The 17,809-nt window shown below is 35.8% G+C and overlaps 2 protein-coding genes, 1 non-coding gene and 1 pseudogene across 6 annotated transcripts; 3 read left to right on the forward strand and 1 right to left on the reverse strand.

The window, feature by feature from the left end:
• Window positions 1-3,154: 3,154 nt before the first annotated feature.
• Window positions 3,155-7,575, forward strand: LOC111297362 (bZIP transcription factor 29-like). Its single transcript, XM_022892114.2, has 5 exons — window positions 3,155-3,598; window positions 3,770-5,207; window positions 5,300-5,432; window positions 5,520-5,604; window positions 6,744-7,575. Exons 2-5 carry the CDS (start codon window positions 3,910-3,912, stop codon window positions 6,986-6,988), a joined length of 1,761 nt encoding a protein of 586 aa, XP_022747849.1. The 5' UTR covers window positions 3,155-3,598; window positions 3,770-3,909; the 3' UTR covers window positions 6,989-7,575.
• A 248-nt stretch (window positions 7,576-7,823) lies between these two features.
• On the forward strand, window positions 7,824-7,907 carry TRNAL-CAA (transfer RNA leucine (anticodon CAA)). The gene has a single exon. It is a non-coding gene; the product is annotated as a tRNA-Leu (tRNA).
• A 159-nt stretch (window positions 7,908-8,066) lies between these two features.
• LOC111297356 (tRNA-dihydrouridine(47) synthase [NAD(P)(+)]-like) lies at window positions 8,067-12,658 on the forward strand. 3 transcript variants are annotated; one of them, XM_022892093.2, is made up of 10 exons: window positions 8,067-8,726; window positions 8,845-8,961; window positions 9,068-9,304; window positions 9,469-9,715; window positions 9,794-10,050; window positions 10,399-10,671; window positions 10,882-11,163; window positions 11,404-11,524; window positions 11,940-12,109; window positions 12,199-12,658. In XM_022892093.2, exons 1-10 carry the CDS (start codon window positions 8,445-8,447, stop codon window positions 12,295-12,297), a joined length of 2,085 nt encoding a protein of 694 aa, XP_022747828.1. In that variant the 5' UTR covers window positions 8,067-8,444; the 3' UTR covers window positions 12,298-12,658. The 3 variants fall into 3 exon arrangements, with proteins under 3 accessions (XP_022747828.1, XP_022747839.1, XP_089601700.1); XM_089745574.1 differs by having other exon boundaries at window positions 8,311-8,726; window positions 9,469-10,050; XM_022892104.2 differs by lacking the exons at window positions 11,940-12,109; window positions 12,199-12,658 and having other exon boundaries at window positions 8,309-8,726; window positions 11,365-11,502.
• Window positions 12,659-15,182: 2,524 nt separating this feature from the next.
• On the reverse strand, window positions 15,183-17,427 carry LOC111297371 (amidophosphoribosyltransferase, chloroplastic pseudogene; annotated as a pseudogene). The gene has a single exon (XR_016328782.1). The product of XR_016328782.1 is annotated as an amidophosphoribosyltransferase, chloroplastic pseudogene (transcript).
• Between the last annotated feature and the right edge of the window lie 382 nt (window positions 17,428-17,809).

The following is a 17,809-nucleotide window of genomic DNA, read 5'->3' on the forward strand; positions in this document are numbered from 1 at the left end:
CGAGCTCGACTCACAATTCGGGTTCGATACTCGGCTCGAGTTCGATCGAGTTTTATTTTTTAACTTCGAACTCGATTCGTGATCGAATTCGAGTTACTCGAGCTCGCTCGATTAAGCTCGATTAATATGTAAAAATAAACTCGATTCATATACTCGACAAGAGTTTAATTATTCATACTCGAACTTGAATTCGGACTCGAAATATTTTATTAATTAAAATAATAAAAATATATTTAAATATAACAGCTCGATTAAGCTCGCGAGTTACTCGAGTCGGATATAAAAATACTTAAATTCGATTCGATCGATAAGTCGAGCTATTCGAACTAAAACTCGACTCGATAATAATCGAACTGAATTCAAATTTTTTTCGAATCGAACCCGAATAATTTACGAGTATTAATATATTATTTGTGAAAGCAACAAAAGAAAAAGTTTTCAAGAGGAACTTCAATATGGCAAGCAAAATATTTGGTCGGTTGGTTGATTAGATTTCCTGTATTGGAAAACAAGTTCTTCGCAGCATTGAACATTGTTTTTGTGGGTTTGGTAATACGGTGACCCAACATGAAGCGATTTTGAGATTTTTTTTTTTCCTTTGATTTTCTTCTAAATTGGAAATGAGTTGTTTTGTTTGAATGGACAGAAAATTCATTTTTAATATATTGAAAGAGAAGTGTTAATTTGTTAAACCATTTGTAATTTTCAATTTTTTGACAAAAAAAAATTTATACATAGAAAAAGGATTAATTTAATAATATAAAATTAAAAAATTTTTACATATTTTTTAGCCATTAACTTTAATATATCTAAAAAATAAAATAAATAAAATATTTTTTTAATTTTTATTTATCTCTAATTCTTTAACTTTATTAAAATAATATATTTTTAATTTTACATTATATAAAATTTATCTATAAAAATATATTAAATTCAAAATTTATCGATGATTGTCGGTTAAACTCATTTTAAATATATGACTTATAATTATCTCTAAATTTATCATTAAAGAAAAAAGAAAACATGTCTGCTGGTAACTTAGAATTATGATCAATGAGATGACATATTTAAACATGGAGATGAGGATTGCTAGAAAAGGAAGATAGGGGTCCATTTTCTTCCTTCTTTATGTCATTCATTCACAAGGGCAAAGGCCAAAGGGCGAAAGAAGGTGAAAATTTGGTAGTAGCTTGTAACTTTTTCTCATATAATTTATTATCTTCTGATGGTGGGGGCTCAGCATTTAATTATTACTGATCAAATGTTGTGAGTCAACAAATGAAAAGAAAAAGGAAAAGCTTGCCCACTCAGTGGGAATTCTTCAATTATCACAAGGTAATTCACGTTCACAACATGAGATAAGAAACAAATTGACAAATTTCTATTACCCATGCGTACTAGCCTTACCAACTCTATGTACGAGAGATATAGTATTTTTATCTTTATATAAAGTTTATACTATTTTACATGTAATATTATTTTTTTATTTTATATTTAATTTTTTAATACGATTTCTCAAATATATAAAAATCACTCGTATAAATTAAATATTCAATGATAATGATGACAAATATAAAGCTTTTTTTTTGGTTGATAATAATTATTTTATTAAATCAAATTATATAATTACATTGGTAAATGTGCATACCATTGGTGAAATAAAAATACTTATCGATTTAATATTTAAATGTAAAGCATTTAAATTTAAATATTTATGATTTTTTATTGGTAGATGATTTATAAATTTAAAAAAAAATTTTAAAAAAATGATTCGTAAATTTTTTTATAGATTGTCGATTTATAATATCTTTAAAATGTGGTAATCTCCCTTCTTTAAAATTTTTTTGAAAAAAAAAAAAACTGCATTTCTTGAAGTTAAATACAATATTCAAGATACAAGAAATCTCTAGTCCATAATTAGCAAAGCAAAATGGATAAATTAATTTTCTAGTTGGTGTCAATTACAAGACAAATCAAAGAACTAATCAAGTTTATATTGGTTCAATTAATAAGCCTAATTAAGCAGGAAGATAAGCTGCCATGCCCAACATTGAAAAAGTCTCAATTACCAAGTTTGTGGAAAACAAAATTCAACACAAAATTTAATTTTATGCATGAAAATAATTCAAGAATATAGCAAATCAAAAAAGTTCATGAAAATCAATTTGCATAATGTAAAAATTTTTGTTAACGTTCAAGCCCTCACAAGAAATAAATGCAAAAAAAAAAAGAAAATGATGCTAATTTGGCAATATATTAAGATCATATTCACCATTCAATTGATTTGGTCTCATAGAAAAATCAAATAATACAAGAGATTAACAAAACATTGAAACAATGAAATTAATAAAAATTAACAATAATACACTTTTTAATAGTATTTTAAAGGTATTTGTTACGATTATCTCTTTTTTTTTATTATTGATTTAAGAGACGGTATAACCCTTACGAAAAAAAAAAAAACGAAAAGATATTAACTCGAAATCAAAATTTTTATGTCTTTGTAAACTTTCATTAACTATTAAATCAAAATATAAAAGATTTATGATTTTTTTTTAAGGCTCGAGTTTAGCTGTCAATCGTTTTTTTTTTAAATGATTTGTATATTTAATATAAGTTTTTTTTTAAAATTTATTATTTATCTTGATTTTAAAATGAAAAAACTTCTCACCCTAAACTTTTTTATGTAAAAAAAAAAACCTTTCTTATCATTGGTTAAAAATAAAAATAATTATATTTACGGTTATTAATTTTAATTTATATTTTTGTAAATGGTAGTAATATCTTAATGAATATTAATAGTGAAATTATGATTATGGTTAAATTATGTTAAAATCTCATAATAAATTTTTTAAAAAATAACTATGTGAAAATCAAAATTTATTTATAAAGTCATTTAAAAAAAATGACATTTTATAAGTTTAAGTTTAAATTTTAAGGCTTAAAAAATTTTTATTATTAAATTATGATAAAAAAATTAATAATAATGTGTATAATTAATAATTGATAAATTTGTAGAATTACAATCATCTGTACCAAAAAGAAAATTTAATAGTAGAACTATATAATTAATTATGGATAAGATTAGTAGGTAGGTTTCTAGCATCCAAAAATGTTACTATTAAATACTTTTGTTGGGAGAAATTTGATTGCTAAAATGAGCTGCGGAGACAAAGCAAAGGTGTGAAATTGTCAAATGAGGTCGGAATCAAATTGAAATGACAAAGCCAAACCCAAATTCAAATGAAATTTAATTACACGCGTAGATTACGTGCATGTCATGAAATCCGTGTCCCCTCCAACGAACCCCACCAAAGAAAGAAACCCAAGGAAAGGAGAGAGAGAAAACATCCTTTTCTTTTGTCAAAGTTTCTAGAGTGAGAAACCCAAACCAAAAACCTTTTTTTTTTTAAGTTTATATTAATTGATTTTTCCACAGAGAAACACGGAGAGAAGAGAGAGAAAGCGCCTGCCGCTATATTCGGCGGAGATTTTAGTGGTGGTGCCACCCTGCTAACTTGCACCTCGTCTGCCACTTCATTTGCTAAATTACGCGGGACGGCCATTTTTTTCCTTGCTTTGACCTTATATTTACAAGGTACTTTAGAACACTACTAATATACTTTTGGTCACTTATTCTTCTAAATAATCTTAATGGGTTGCTTTACTTCTCTTCCTTTACTATTAAGTTGTTCTAAATTCTGCTGATTCTACTTTGCTTTTTTTTTTTGTTTCTACTGTCAAATTTTGTCCATCTCTCATTTTGCAGATTCTGGTGGACTTGATTTTATTGTATTGTTGCTGTTTTTGGTTTGGAGTGAAATGGGTTAAGCTTGAATTGGCTAAAGTTTGACTCTTTTTGAGCTTTTTGGTCTCAAAGGTGTTGTTTGTAAGAAAAGAAGTAAAAAAATGGGTGATAGTGAAGAAGGTAACACTGGTGTGATGCAAAGGATTCAATCTTCATTTGGAACATCACCATCTTCAATTCCTAAGCAACCAATGAGCCATCTTGAAATACCTCAGTTGAATCCTAATCAAATCAGGGCTGCTAGACATTTCTCTCATTTTGGCCAAAGCTTTAATGGTGGTGATGCTAGTAATAAAAGAGTTGGTATCCCTCCTTCATACCCTAACCAGATCCCGCCCATTTCGCCTTATTCACAGATTCCAGTGTCCCGCTCGATGAACCAGCAAATGGGTTCTCAGAGTTTTATTCAGGGACCTGCTCATTCGCGGTCTTTGTCTCAGCCTTCTTCCTTCTTTTCACTTGATTCATTGCCACCCTTAAGCCCTTCCCCATTTCGTGATTCTTCGTCTGTGGCGGTTTCAGACCAAATTTGTACTGATGTGTCTATGGACGAAAGGGATGCAGCTTCGCATTCTTTGTTGCCACCCTCACCTTTTTCTAGGGGGAATTCTCCACGGGTTGGAGAGAGTTTGCCCCCTCGAAAATCACATAGGAGGTCGAGTAGTGATATTCCATTTGGATTTAATACAATAATGCAATCTTCGCCACCTCTTATTCCCTTAAAGGGTGCAGGTGGTTTGGAACCATCCGTGTCTGTTAAGGAAAATTCGGGTGTGCCTAAGCCAGCTCAGTTGGTGAAAAAGGAAACGAGTTGGGTGAGAGGTGCTGATGGCAATGCGGAAGGAATGGGTGAGAGGAAATCGGAGGGGGAAGCTGTGGATGATTTGTTTTCAGCTTATATGAATTTGGATAATATTGATGCTTTGAATTCTTCGGGCACTGATGATAAGAACAATGGTAACGAGAAGCATGAAGATTTGGATAGCAGAGCAAGTGGAACAAAGACCAATGGAGGTGATAGCAGCGATAATGAAGCGGAAAGCAGTGTGAATGAAAGTGGGAACAGTGCACCACAGGGTGGAATGAATTCAACTGAGAAAAGGGAAGGGATCAAAAGGAGTGCAGGAGGAGACATTGCTCTAGCCGGTAGACATTATAGAAGTGTTTCCATGGATAGTTTTATGGGGAAGTTGAACTTTGGTGATGAGTCTCCAAAATTACCACCTTCGCCTGGAACTCGCCCTGGACAACTCTCACCTAGCAATTCAATTGATGGGAATTCAGCTGCCTTTAGTTTGGAGTTTGGAAATGGTGAGTTCAGTGCGGCTGAACTGAAGAAAATTATGGCAAATGAGAAGCTTGCTGAGATTGCAATGACTGACCCAAAGCGTGCAAAGAGGTATCCTTGTGTTCAAGTCTACCATTTACTATTAATAATAACCTTTTGATCTGCTAAAGCATTCCACTTAACTTATTGGTTGGTCCTTTAAGGATATTGGCAAATCGTCAATCAGCTGCCCGTTCCAAAGAGCGGAAGATGCGGTATATTTCAGAATTGGAGCACAAGGTTCAGACTCTCCAGACTGAAGCTACCACATTGTCTGCTCAGCTAACACTTTTACAGGTGGAGGATTTAATGCACAGAATGTTGTAGCAATATTTCCTACTTTCCTGTTTCTCATTTCTCATATTCAACTTTAAATTGATGTAGAGAGATTCTGTTGGGCTTACAAATCAGAACAATGAGTTGAAGTTTTGTCTTCAAGCCATGGAGCAACAAGCACAACTACGTGATGGTATAATCTGATTTTTTCATTTTCTTAAAGTTTAGCCTTTTTCTTTTGACAGAAGAAGTGTTTAGATTTTTGAGTTGCATGGAATGTGGTTATGGATGATTGATTAGAGGTTTATGGCAATTTAGCTATTTGATTAGCATGCTTTAGACAAGGATCTTCAAATCATAGTGTTAAAAAAAATTCACTTGCATGCTCTCAGTTGTTCATGCTACAAAATTTGACTCTTGAATTAAAACCATTTCAGGGAAAGAAAAGGCCTCATGCTTCATACTTCTTACTATCACATTTACCTATTTCGGTAATACTGCAAATATGCAACTTTTACTTTTACCGAACTCTTGAGAAAGAAAGATTCATAATTTTATGTGTGCAATGTTGCGAGCCTTTTAGGTGTCAATAAATACGCATGGTTTGTACTTATAACTTGTTAGGTGTCAAGATATTCTTGTATAGGAAACAAACGGTATGTATTTTTACCGATTATAGTTACTTCATTGCTTTTCTTTTCTGGGTACAATTTAGTCCATTGCATTTCTTTGTCCTTACTATCATCCTTATATTAGGTGTCTTTGAGGAAAGAAGTTTCAAAGATGGGAAGTGAGGTGCCAAAATATTTTATACATTAATTTTAAATGGTTAATGCTTGCAAGAAATTTCAGAAGGTGCTATTCGGAAAGTTGTGGCCATTTGTAAAAGTGCAGTTCTCACCTATAAATGCTAGGATTTTCGCTTCATGTTGAAGGTGCAACGAGGATACAGTCGTTTTTTTATTTAAATTATGAATTTATAGTGTAATGGCCATAGCTGGATTGATTAGGCAAAGCATCCTGAAACAGTTATTGTATCTGTTTGCATGGCTCTAGTAAGATGGTGGAAATATCATTAATACTTCTCTAATAAAGTCACATGTCTGTGCCTGCTATTAACAAAGTCTCATACATTGTAAAAGATTAAACTTGTTGAACTTTAAGCTAGCTTGTCTCAGAAGTGGAGGTAGTGGTGGGCATATATGTCCTCCTATTTCATCCATTTTGATAACCTATTTGAATTTGTTGTATCATGTTGTGCATCCTACAACTGCATTGCGTGAAATTTAATGCTTCAATAACTTGTCCCTTAATTGTGTTGCATTTGGACAGCTCTAAACGAAGCATTAACTGCGGAGGTTCGGCGATTAAAGCTCGCTACTCAAGAGCAAGGTGGTGATTCTGACCCCTCTAAGGGCATAGTTTCCCAGCAGGTTTCTGTTAACCACCAGATGTTCCAGCTACACCAGCAGCATTCTTCCCAGGCTAACATTCCTCATCAGTTCCAGCAGCGGCCACCACCACAGCCCCAACAGCAGAATGGGAACACAACTGGAAAAACAGAGTCGAATCAGTAGCTTGTGACTTTCGCAAGAGTTGAAACATCACGATGCTATTTCACCATGATATTATTCCCTAATTTCTTCGCGTGCATTCATTCATTAGTTTTCAAATCTCCATCTTCAACGAGTTTCATGGTTGTGGTAATTACAGTTCAACCTAGCATGGGATATGCATCTCCAACTTAAACACGCTTCATGGAACCTTGCTTCGGATCTCCATCTCGGATCATGGAATGAAGTAACATACAGCTTAAATAATCATAAATCGTTTATAGTAATCTTTTATTTATTCATGGTAGACGATAATATTGGAATGTAAACATTAAGTTGACATGATTTGTTGCATTGCATTAACATTAGAAGAGTTGAACTTAACACTTCAGTCTTTTGTTTCGTTTAAAGAGTTGGGTATTTCGTTTCAACTGTTTGCCAATTGGCTTGGCTTGCACGGTTTGTTTAAAGATGTTGGGGGGATCATAAATTTGAAGCCACCTTGAAAAGTTTGTCTTAGAGACATCTATTAAATGATTCATTATGGAATCTGCTTGTATTGTGGTTAGGAAACTCCATAAATGGAACTTGCTTTTGTTTATTATTTTTTATTTTTGTGCTAAAAAGTTTAGGATCTCGAAGACCAAGGGTAAACCGCTAATCTAATTGGGATTTACAGATCTATTAGATTTTTACTTCTAAATTTTCGGACTTACAAATTGTTAGTCTCGGATATTTTGGATTTATAGATTCCCAATAGGGATTTGAGCCAGGGTGTAGGCATCACTCTGTTTGGCTGGCCGTCGTTATTTGGTTTTGTATTTTTTGTATATTGTATTTTGTTAAACTAAATAAATACGTCAGGATGGCCGAGTGGTCTAAGGCGCCAGACTCAAGTTCTGGTCCTCGGTAGAGGGCGTGGGTTCAAATCCCACTTCTGACAACTTCTTATTTTTGCGGTCTCTGTTGCAAAACGACGTCATTTACATTCTTCCTTCGCATATTGAAAGAAACGGCACTCCGTTCACGTCGTTTGGTTGCCTCCTTGAACAAAAATCCCACGTAACAAAAGCATTAAACCCTAACCAGTAACCACCATCCAGTACCCACCCCTTATTATCGGAGGGGAACAAGACTCGCTCACCCACTCGGCCACTCACTGCAGGAGACAGACAGTTTACCGAGTGAACTGGAGGGCGTGGGTTCAAATCCCACTTCTGACAATTTTTTTTTTTTGTGGTCTCTGTTGCAAAACGACGTCATTTACATTCTTTCTTCCCATATTGAAAGAAACGGCACTCCGTTCACGTCGTTTGGTTGCCTCCTTGAACAAAAATCCCACATAACAAAAGCATTAAACCCTAACCAGTAACCACCATCCAGTACCCGTCCCTTATTACTCGGAGTTGAACAAAACTCGCTCACCCACTCGGCCACTCACTGCAGGAGACAGACAGTTTACCGAGTGAACTCGCCAGCGATGGACGAGTCACCCAAAGATATCTGTGTGGTTACAAATTCGGAGAAGGAGGGGCTTCCACCTTCTCACCCACCTTCGAACACAAATGGAGCTGCTCAGCAAAAACCAGAAGACCTGGTGGCCCGAGCCATTGCCCCAGTAAAGCGAGAGTTTCTCCGGCCTCCACCGTCCTCCAGAACCACCCAAAACGACGCCGCCTCCGACACCAACGTCAAGCAATCTCAGTCCAACGTAGTCAAAGAAAAGAAATCAAAACGACAACTCAAACGAGAGCGTCGTCAGGTCCCTAATTTCTAATTGCTTGCTTGATTGATTGACCAAAGTTTTTTTTTTTTTTTGCTTTTTGTTGTTGTTGTTGCTGCATGTGTGATCGTTAGAGATCGTTTTTTTGTGCCTTTAGGAACAAAAATCTGCTCTGAATCTGTGTCCAGAGATAGCGAAGACTGGAGATGTTAATACTTGTCCTTATAAAGATAAATGTCGTTTTAGCCATGACATACAAGCCTTTATGGCTCAGGTATTTTAATACCCATTTCCTCAATTTAGAATTTTATCAAATTTGGCTAATTGGGTTTTTTTCCCTTTTGGAGATTTAATAAGTAGTTTTGTTCTGTTGAATGTAGAAACCGGCTGATTTGGAGGGTGAATGCCCATTTATAACTGCGGATGCACCTTGCCCTTATGGTTTGGCATGTAGGTTTGCTGGCACGCATAAGGATGGTGCTTCTGCTGCTACTGCTAATGTGTTGAAGAAAAGCTCTGAGGTCAATGGACTAAGCAAAGATGTTCAGAAACTTTTGTGGAAAAACAAAATGTGCTTCACTAAAGCGGACAGTGTAATCAAATCTCTTGGACTCATGGTATGATGAACCGAAAATTATTAGTGTTTTTAGTATTTCCTCATCTTTATCTGTTTCTAAATCAATGCATTTAATTGAAGATCTTTATTTCTGCCTTTTTTTTTTCATTCCATCATGTTGTATCATCATGATGATTTATTGCTATAATGAATGAAATAATTCAGGGGCCCAACTTGAAAACAAAGAAGTTGGATGATAAGGAGGAAGACGAAGTTGTTTTAAATGGTTCTCAAGCTGCTGATGAAACTGAGTGCAAAAAAGTGGCTGATGATTCAGTTGACTGTTCTGATTGTCCTCCAACATATGCAGCACCAGATAATGTTGAGGAGGCATGTGCAACCGATGAGCTTAGACCCTCAAAGAAAGCAAAATCGGTAGTTGATGAAATGTGCACTGATGAAGTGGAGAATGGTAGTCTTCTTGTGAATTTTTTTTTCTATTGTTTCCACTCATTAATGAAGTTTATGACTAAGATATGTAATTTGACAGGTGCAACTGTTTTGGAGAAGGATATTGAAAAAAATTCTACAGAAACTGAATCCGTTCATACGGTTGATGATGTATTTGCAGAACCTGATATAAGCCTCAAGATTCACCCCCGTGAAAAGAAGCTTATTGATTTTAGAGAAAAAATGTATCTTGCTCCACTAACCACTGTCGGGAATCTTCCTTTTCGTAGGGTTTGCAAAATATTGGGAGCTGATGTGACATGCGGTGAAATGGCTATGTGCACCAATCTTTTGCAGGTATGTATGCCATTGCTGCCTTGTGATTTTTGCATCAGGTGGCTAGTTTTATATTTCAATAGTTGTTGGAATAATATGCTGTGATTTGCAGGTTCAGTAAACCCGGTGAAACCAATATGCATAATATTCTTTCATTGCAAGGCATCCCAAATAAGAAATTAGTGATGTGTCTTGCATTAATTAGCTTGCTTTTAGAATATACATATTGATTGGGAACTAATATTTGATAGTTAAACTTCATTTTTGGTGGTTCTTCTGGTGGCCTTTTCTCATTTTATTTTTTATTATAATAATGTATTCTATGTGTCATATGTGAGCTTCTCTGTGACACTTCTTCTGTGGCAACAGGGTCAAGCTTCAGAATGGGCTCTGCTGAGGCGACATTCATCTGAGGATTTGTTTGGTGTCCAGATATGCGGGGCACATCCAGACACTGTAGCACGTACTGTTGAACTTATAGATAAGGAGTGTACAGTGGACTTCATTGACATCAATATGGGGTGCCCAATTGATATTGTCGTTAATAAGGGCGCTGGATCTTCCCTACTCATGAAACCATTACGTATGAAAGGCATCATTAAAGCAGCTTCTGGCACTGTAGATAAACCTATAACTGTTAAGGTACTTGGTGACATTTAGATTTTAAGTTCATTTATACGCATGCCTACCTCACTATACATGTGGGCTCGGTTGTTCCTATTTTGTTATTTGTCTCAACTTTTTTTCAACCTTTTCTTGCCAAGCTTGCTCCTCTTTCCCTCTTCTTCGCATGCACATGTTATTAATTATCAAGCATTTTCAAGATATGTAATTGTAGTTTTGTTACACCAGGTGCGAACAGGTTATTTTGAAGGGAAAAATCGCATTGATTCATTAATTGCAGATATTGGCAGTTGGGGTGCTACTGCAGTGACAATACATGGTCGATCACGTCAACAACGCTATAGTAAACTTGCAGATTGGGATTATATATACCAGTGTGGCCGGAAGGCCCCTAGTGCACTGCAAGTTTTGGGGAATGGGGATATTTTCTCATATTTAGATTGGAACAATCACATATCTGACTGCCCTGAGCTCTCTACATGTATGATTGCTCGAGGGGCACTAATAAAGGTACTTTATTTAGATTTTAACATGTTTTTTGATCCACTGGATAGGGATAGGGTATGGTGGGGTTCAACCTCCCTCCTTAGATATCTTCCTAAGCTTTCTTAGGCTCTTAGCCACTAACCCAAGAAGCTGAAGACCAATTTTAACATGTTGAATCTTGTTGACATCTAGCTGACAGCATTCCGTTTATGAAATGTGCTTTAGGGAATTTTAGCCTGTTATAACAGCTAATGTGCATTGCAGCCTTGGTTATGTACTGAAATCAACGAACAGAGGCACTGGGATATCAGTTCTGGGGAGCGGTTTAATATTCTGAAGGATTATGTGCGCTTTGGCCTAGAACATTGGGGATCTGACAAAAAAGGTACGCATATTACTTCAATAGGCATACAATATTCAGAATGATTTATATAATATAATTTGGTTTAAATTCTCTTATATTAGCTTAGTGAAGAGTTAATGACAACATTATGTTGGTAGTATGGTATGAGAAACATTTTTTTTCTATTTTCTATCTGCTGTGATTGAGTTGATAAATAGAAACATTATTCTATTTTAGCCTAAACATTAACCCTATGCGTAATTAGTGTCAAACTACCCTGTTCAAGTTTTAGCTTCTGAAAAAACATTTATGATATCTTTTCTATCAAGGTTAGAAATGCCAAATCGATTTGTAAATTACAACCATTATTAGTACTATTTATACGTGCTAGTTATGAACATATACTTTGTTTCTGAACAACCACTTAAATTTCTCTGGAATTTGACTGAATTTGCAGGAGTGGAAACAACTAGGCATTTCTTGTTGGAATGGCTTAGCTACACATGTAGGTATATACCTGTTGGTCTTTTAGATGTCATACCACAACAGCTGAACTGGCGTCCTCCCTCCTACTATGGACGTGATGACCTTGAGACACTAATGGCCTCTGATTCTGCAGCTGATTGGGTACGCCATTGCTTCTTACTATCTTGAATAACATCTCACTATAATGATGCTACATGTAATCCTTATTATTTGCTTCTTCACTTGTGCAGATCCGAATATCTGAAATGCTGCTTGGCAAGGTTCCTGATGGCTTCTCATTTGCACCAAAGCACAAATCCAATGCTTATGATCGAGCAGAAAATGGCTAATTTTATGCCGTTTCGCATTCCTGCATATTTTATGAATTCAATACTATCATGGTGCGCAAATTATGCTTTTCATTTCTGTGGCTCGTTCAATTGCAGAAGTGTAGCCATTGCCGGTTGCAGAAATTATTAAGTTGTTTGACAATTTCTTCAAGCTCACAATGAAGTTGGTAGTGTAAGTAAGCACAAACTCGCATTTCATACGTGCTTATAGCTATCTTCTATTATTTAAGGAAATTTATTCATCTTACCCTAAAATTTGTACTGGTTAACTTTTATAACTTTAAAATAATGTAATTGTAATTTTATAACTTTAAAATTTATAGCTATGCTTCAAATCAGACGTTTATGATTGATGACTTTAGTTTCTGAGTCAAAAGTTTTATCATGGGAAGATATTCTGGAACATGTGTTAATGAGAATAAAGAAACCAAAACATGATGTGGCCATTTGTGAGTGAAAGGATATCAACTCTTTCTTGTTTTCCTTGGTGATCATCTTCTCGAGGATTTCTTATTGAAAGAATGCTTGATAATTATACTTCACGTCAGCTATATACTGCCACAAATGAGCACTAGTCCAGTTCTAATGGATAGAGTGGAATCGCCCTGCCAGGTGGCTAGAGATTGCTGTTAGCACCAAACTTCCCAATCCCCTGAACCTTCCCCTTCCTGCGCCGTCATGCCAACCGATAAATATGTGTGCACCGGACGAAACCAATAGGTTCCTGAACTTTTCCCCTGCTTGGAGCTTGCGTCTTTTACCTATCATTGCCAACCCCACCCATCCACGCAACTTCATTGTTACTTTTGAAGGTCATTTTCCTCCTACTCCCCAACTCTCCCCCAGGGAACAAAAACCTTTGGTTAGCATCAAAGTCAGAGTTACCAGATGATAAGGCTGGACGCTTTTTTTTTTTTTGGGGGGGGGGGGGGGTGGGGTGGGGGTTAGGGTTGGAGGCCAGCACCTTTTTCCATGGCGTGATTCCAAACGTATATTGCTATAAGTACTAACATCGAATGTTACCTCTTACGAGTGAGTAAATGAAAGCCATTCTTTCTTTGAGCTCAATGTGTTCCGACAAATCTCAACCATAACCTATCCCTCTCTGGGCCATTAGCATTATTTTGCTGACGGAATAAGTAACTTGCCACTGAGATAAAGTATTACTCCATAACCATTTACCTGCAAATTAGTTCATCTGCAATTCTGCATGGTATACCAGAAACATATGAAGCAAATTTTACTGCAGAGTATCCAGTATGTCCACTTCACTCACATTGCAAGCTAAGATGGTCATCATAAAATTCCTTGGTATTACCCTATTCCAATTTCCAACTCAGACCAAGGTCACGGTCCTTGCAAATTGATTAGAGCACAATGACAAAACCAATGACATGACAAAGATGAAAGAGCTTATCTAAATGAGAAAAAAACTCATTAGCCATCCAATTAAATTCTCTCTTCTAAAATCAGAAACATCTACTGGGGCAGATTTTACAGTCCCCACAAACTCTGTTAAAACAAAACCATTGAAAATGAGACGAAATCATATCAGTAATTGACCAAATTAACATATACATACACATACACATACACGTCCACCCTAACTAACCTTAACAGTACAAAATCTGAATTTCTTCAATGTAGCAGAAACCTCGCAACGAGTGGACTCTTGCACCATGCCATATTAAGGATGGGATATTCATTGAGATCCCAATTAATACTGCATGTCTTCCTCTTTCAGAATAAACTACGTGATCGACACAAGGTTATCACAGCAATAGAATGAAACTTGACTCAGATAAACATTGTTATAAAGGCAAATGCAAACAGCTTCACTCTACAGTCTACAGGCCAACTCCATAACCAACAATTGAAAACAGTAATAAAGTTCTTAACAGTCTACGCTACTAAAAGCTCAGCCTGTTGATATAATTTAAGAGAAAGCAACAAGTTATTTACTTACTCTTCTTAAATCCTGTCACAAACAAGAGTACTGTATATGGTTCAGGATTCTTGAGAACAAACTAATACAATTGATTCAACCATCATTAAATTCTGTGAAAAGAAACCAGATAAGACAACCACAAATCTCTCCCATCTTTCCATTTAAAAAACAATAAATATGCTTAGGATGCATAAATTTGAGTTTGTTATCTTAAGACACAGCATGGCCAACGTTTTCAAATAAAACACCTAATCTGACCTCAGATTCTCTATAGTTTGCACAGCTGACAAATGCATAAATTCATTGAGTCTTTTGATTGATAATGCCAAGAATTAACCATTCAAAGAGGATGGGATACCAAAGAACAAATGTTATTCAGATTTCAGACTATTTGCATGGTGCATGAAGCAACAACACAGGAAACATTAATGCCCAAGGCTCCAGAAACCATAAATCTAAGTTCCTACCAAGAGCATCAGAAACAAAACCCCATAGATTGGGGCGTTAAAGGAAAATGAGAATTTTGTGACGACTATAGAATGCCACAATCAAGATTCAGAACAGTCCTCCATTCCATCAGAAATTATGGTCTGTACATCTATACTTTCAATAAAAACAGAAGCTCATTGCTCAAAGTACAATAAGAAAGAAAATTTCAGAGGATCAATCATCTTCATTAATGTCTCTAGACAACATTACACCTTTGGCGAGACTCATCTCCAATACTTGGTCAGATAATATGGATTATTATCTTGTACATGGCACTGGAGTTCAAAATGTTCACAAAGGATTATCACATGCTCGTTTAACCATATACTTGACCTTTTTTATTCATAATTAAATAGATAATTTGTAAATAATCAAAATTGCTTGTAGAAATTTCAGATTCTACTGCATATGTAAAATATAATAATCCAAACAATATACACTAAAAAAGGAAGCAGGAAAGGAAACAAACTGTCAATAAGGGAGCTCCGATACAATAAAATCACTGTATGATATAACATCAATCAAAAGTTCATCTAATTGCCCATTTGCTTTAAGCAAAGAAAACAAAACCATACATTAATGAGATTAATTTGCAGAAAAAAACTATGGGACAAAATTGTATGAGCTCTATATTGTAAAACTCTAGATTGTTCAAGGAAGAAAATATAGACTGTGTTCGGATCACTCAAGATATCTATCACTCACCACAGCTAAATCTTGCTCTGTTGATACAGGGGATCAATTTCTTTCTCACTGTTGAAATTTCTTGGACCTTTAACCCAACCTCCATCAATGGAATCAATAGGTCCATTTAACCCATCATCCAAGAAATCACCAACCCGTTTAACTTTAACTTCCCTTGGCATAACTGGGTACTTCCCAGAGAAGCAAGCAAAACAAAAATTTGGAGAATCTCCACCCAACATCTTCTTCAGGCTATCAAATGGCAGAAACGCAAGTGAATCACATCCAATAAACTCTCTAATCTCCTCCACAGTCATTCTATTAGATATCAATTCCTCAGAGCTTGGTGTGTCCACTCCATAATAACAAGAACCAATAATTGGTGGGCTGGCAATCCTCATGTGAACCTCCTTAGCCCCTGCCTCTTTAATCATCCTAACAATTTTTGAAGATGTGGTTCCTCTCACAATTGAGTCATCCACGACCACAACCCTCTTACCTTCCAATACACCGCGAACTGGCGAAAGCTTAAGCTTCACGCCAAAGTCCCTAATCTTCTGTGAAGGCTCAATGAAAGTTCTTCCAACATAGTGAGACCTGATCAGCCCTTGCTGAAATGGAACCCCTGCTTTGGCAGCATAACCAAGAGCAGCGACCACCCCGGAATCCGGCACAGCAATCACAACATCACAGTCAACAGGAGCCTCAGAAGCAAGTACTTCCCCAAAAATATATCGTGACTCATAAACAGACCTTCCAAAAACAACAGAATTAGGCAGAGAAAAATAGATATGCTCAAAAACACATTGTTTTGGTTCAGGGTGGCGCATCAAGCAAAGTGATTGAATCCCGTCCTTTTTATCCACCACCAAAACTTCACCAGGATACACCTCTCTCTCATATGTTGCCTCAATCAAATCAAGAGCACAAGTCTCAGAGGCAAACACTACAGCACCATTACTCCTCCTCCCCATTACCAAAGGCCTAAACCCGTAGGGGTCACGAACCGCAACAAGCTTATCCTCAGTCGCAAACACCATTGAATAAGCCCCTTCAAGCTTCTCACAGGCATCTACAATCCTCAAAAAGAAAGGCCTAGCCTTTGAAATAGCAATCAAATGAAGCACAACTTCAGTATCAGAACTAGTATTAAAAATTGATCCATTATCTTCAAGCATGGCTCTCAAAGTTCTATAGTTTACCAAGTTTCCATTGTGTGCAACCCCAACAGAACCAAACCTGTACCCAGCAACAAAAGGCTGCACATTTTTTAACATAGAAGAACCAGCAGTTGAGTATCTAACATGTCCAATAGCCATCTCGCCAGGCAATTGATCAAGCTTAGACTCATTAAACACATCAGAGACTAAACCAACCCCAGTAACTGATTGAAGAACATTGTTTTTCACTGCTACAATACCAGCACCTTCTTGTCCACGATGCTGAAGCGCGTGGAGGGCCAGATAGCAGAGACGTGAGGCTTCAGGGTCACCAAAGATACCCACAACACCACACTCTTCACGAGGCTTATCGTCACCATCACTAAAAGAAGAGATAAAATCGTCTTCTGGGTCACTTTTGTTTGTCGAAAAGAAGTCAGAGATGGGGTTTTTAGAGGAGATGGTAAACTGAGGCTTTTGGGTATGAAAAACATGTTTGCAAGGGAAAGAAGAGGGTTTTGGCAGGGTTTTTGGAAAGAGAGAAGATGGGTTTTTTTGAGGCGGGTTCAGAGGAAAGGAAGCGTTTTTGGAGATGGATTTTGAGAGAGTTGATGAAGAGGACAAAGGAGAGAGATTGGCGGTGGCTGCCATGGATGGTTTCTGTTCAGTTTCAAGAACTGCGCTGGACGAGAAGGGAGAAAGATATTTCACGAAGATGATTTTATATGTAGACTCTCTCTCTCTCTCTTTCTAGGTTTTTGGACTTCGAGAATCTACGGGGCTTTGATTTGTTACCAAATAGGAGCGAGGTGGCTTTGTCAGCATGAAATTCTCATTCAGCTGAGTTACTTTTGCGAATTTTGTTTGTGGCTGTTGACACTTAAATAGCCTTTGTGCTGACTCGAAACTCTGCCATTATGGGAAAAAATTTTGCATACAAATTATGGGATTTTTTTTTTTTTTATAAATTATAACTATTATTTATTATATTTTTCATAGACGGAATATTAAATTAATATATTAACATTTTCAGTTTTTTTTAAACAATCTTTTTATCTATTATTTTTTATAAAAGTCTAATTATTGAATTTTTACATTTCATCTCAAATATATAATAATATAATAATTTTAAACTCATAATTTAATTTAATTAATTTATATAATTATTGTTAAAAAATAATATTTATTAAATTGTGATTTGAAATTTAACACTTGTAACCCATTCCTTATC

Source organism: Durio zibethinus, chromosome 16 (genome assembly GCF_047325235.1).
Source record: "Durio zibethinus cultivar Kanyao isolate XHJ-2024 chromosome 16, ASM4732523v1, whole genome shotgun sequence".
In the NCBI taxonomy this organism is placed as follows: Eukaryota; Viridiplantae; Streptophyta; class Magnoliopsida; order Malvales; family Malvaceae; genus Durio; species Durio zibethinus.

Bases quoted from the DNA above. Each gene is read 5' to 3' on its own strand.
- LOC111297362 (XM_022892114.2), top strand. From the start codon at position 3,910: ATGGGTGATAGTGAAGAAGGTAACACTGGTGTGATGCAAAGGATTCAA. The intron at 5,433-5,519 runs GTGGAGGATTTA...AAATTGATGTAG, and splicing joins CTCAGCTAACACTTTTACAG to AGAGATTCTGTTGGGCTTAC. The intron at 5,605-6,743 runs GTATAATCTGAT...GCATTTGGACAG, and splicing joins ACAAGCACAACTACGTGATG to CTCTAAACGAAGCATTAACT.
- LOC111297356 (XM_089745574.1), top strand. From the start codon at position 8,445: ATGGACGAGTCACCCAAAGATATCTGTGTGGTTACAAATTCGGAGAAG. The intron at 8,727-8,844 runs GTCCCTAATTTC...TTGTGCCTTTAG, and splicing joins TCAAACGAGAGCGTCGTCAG to GAACAAAAATCTGCTCTGAA. The intron at 10,051-10,398 runs GTATGTATGCCA...CTGTGGCAACAG, and splicing joins TGTGCACCAATCTTTTGCAG to GGTCAAGCTTCAGAATGGGC.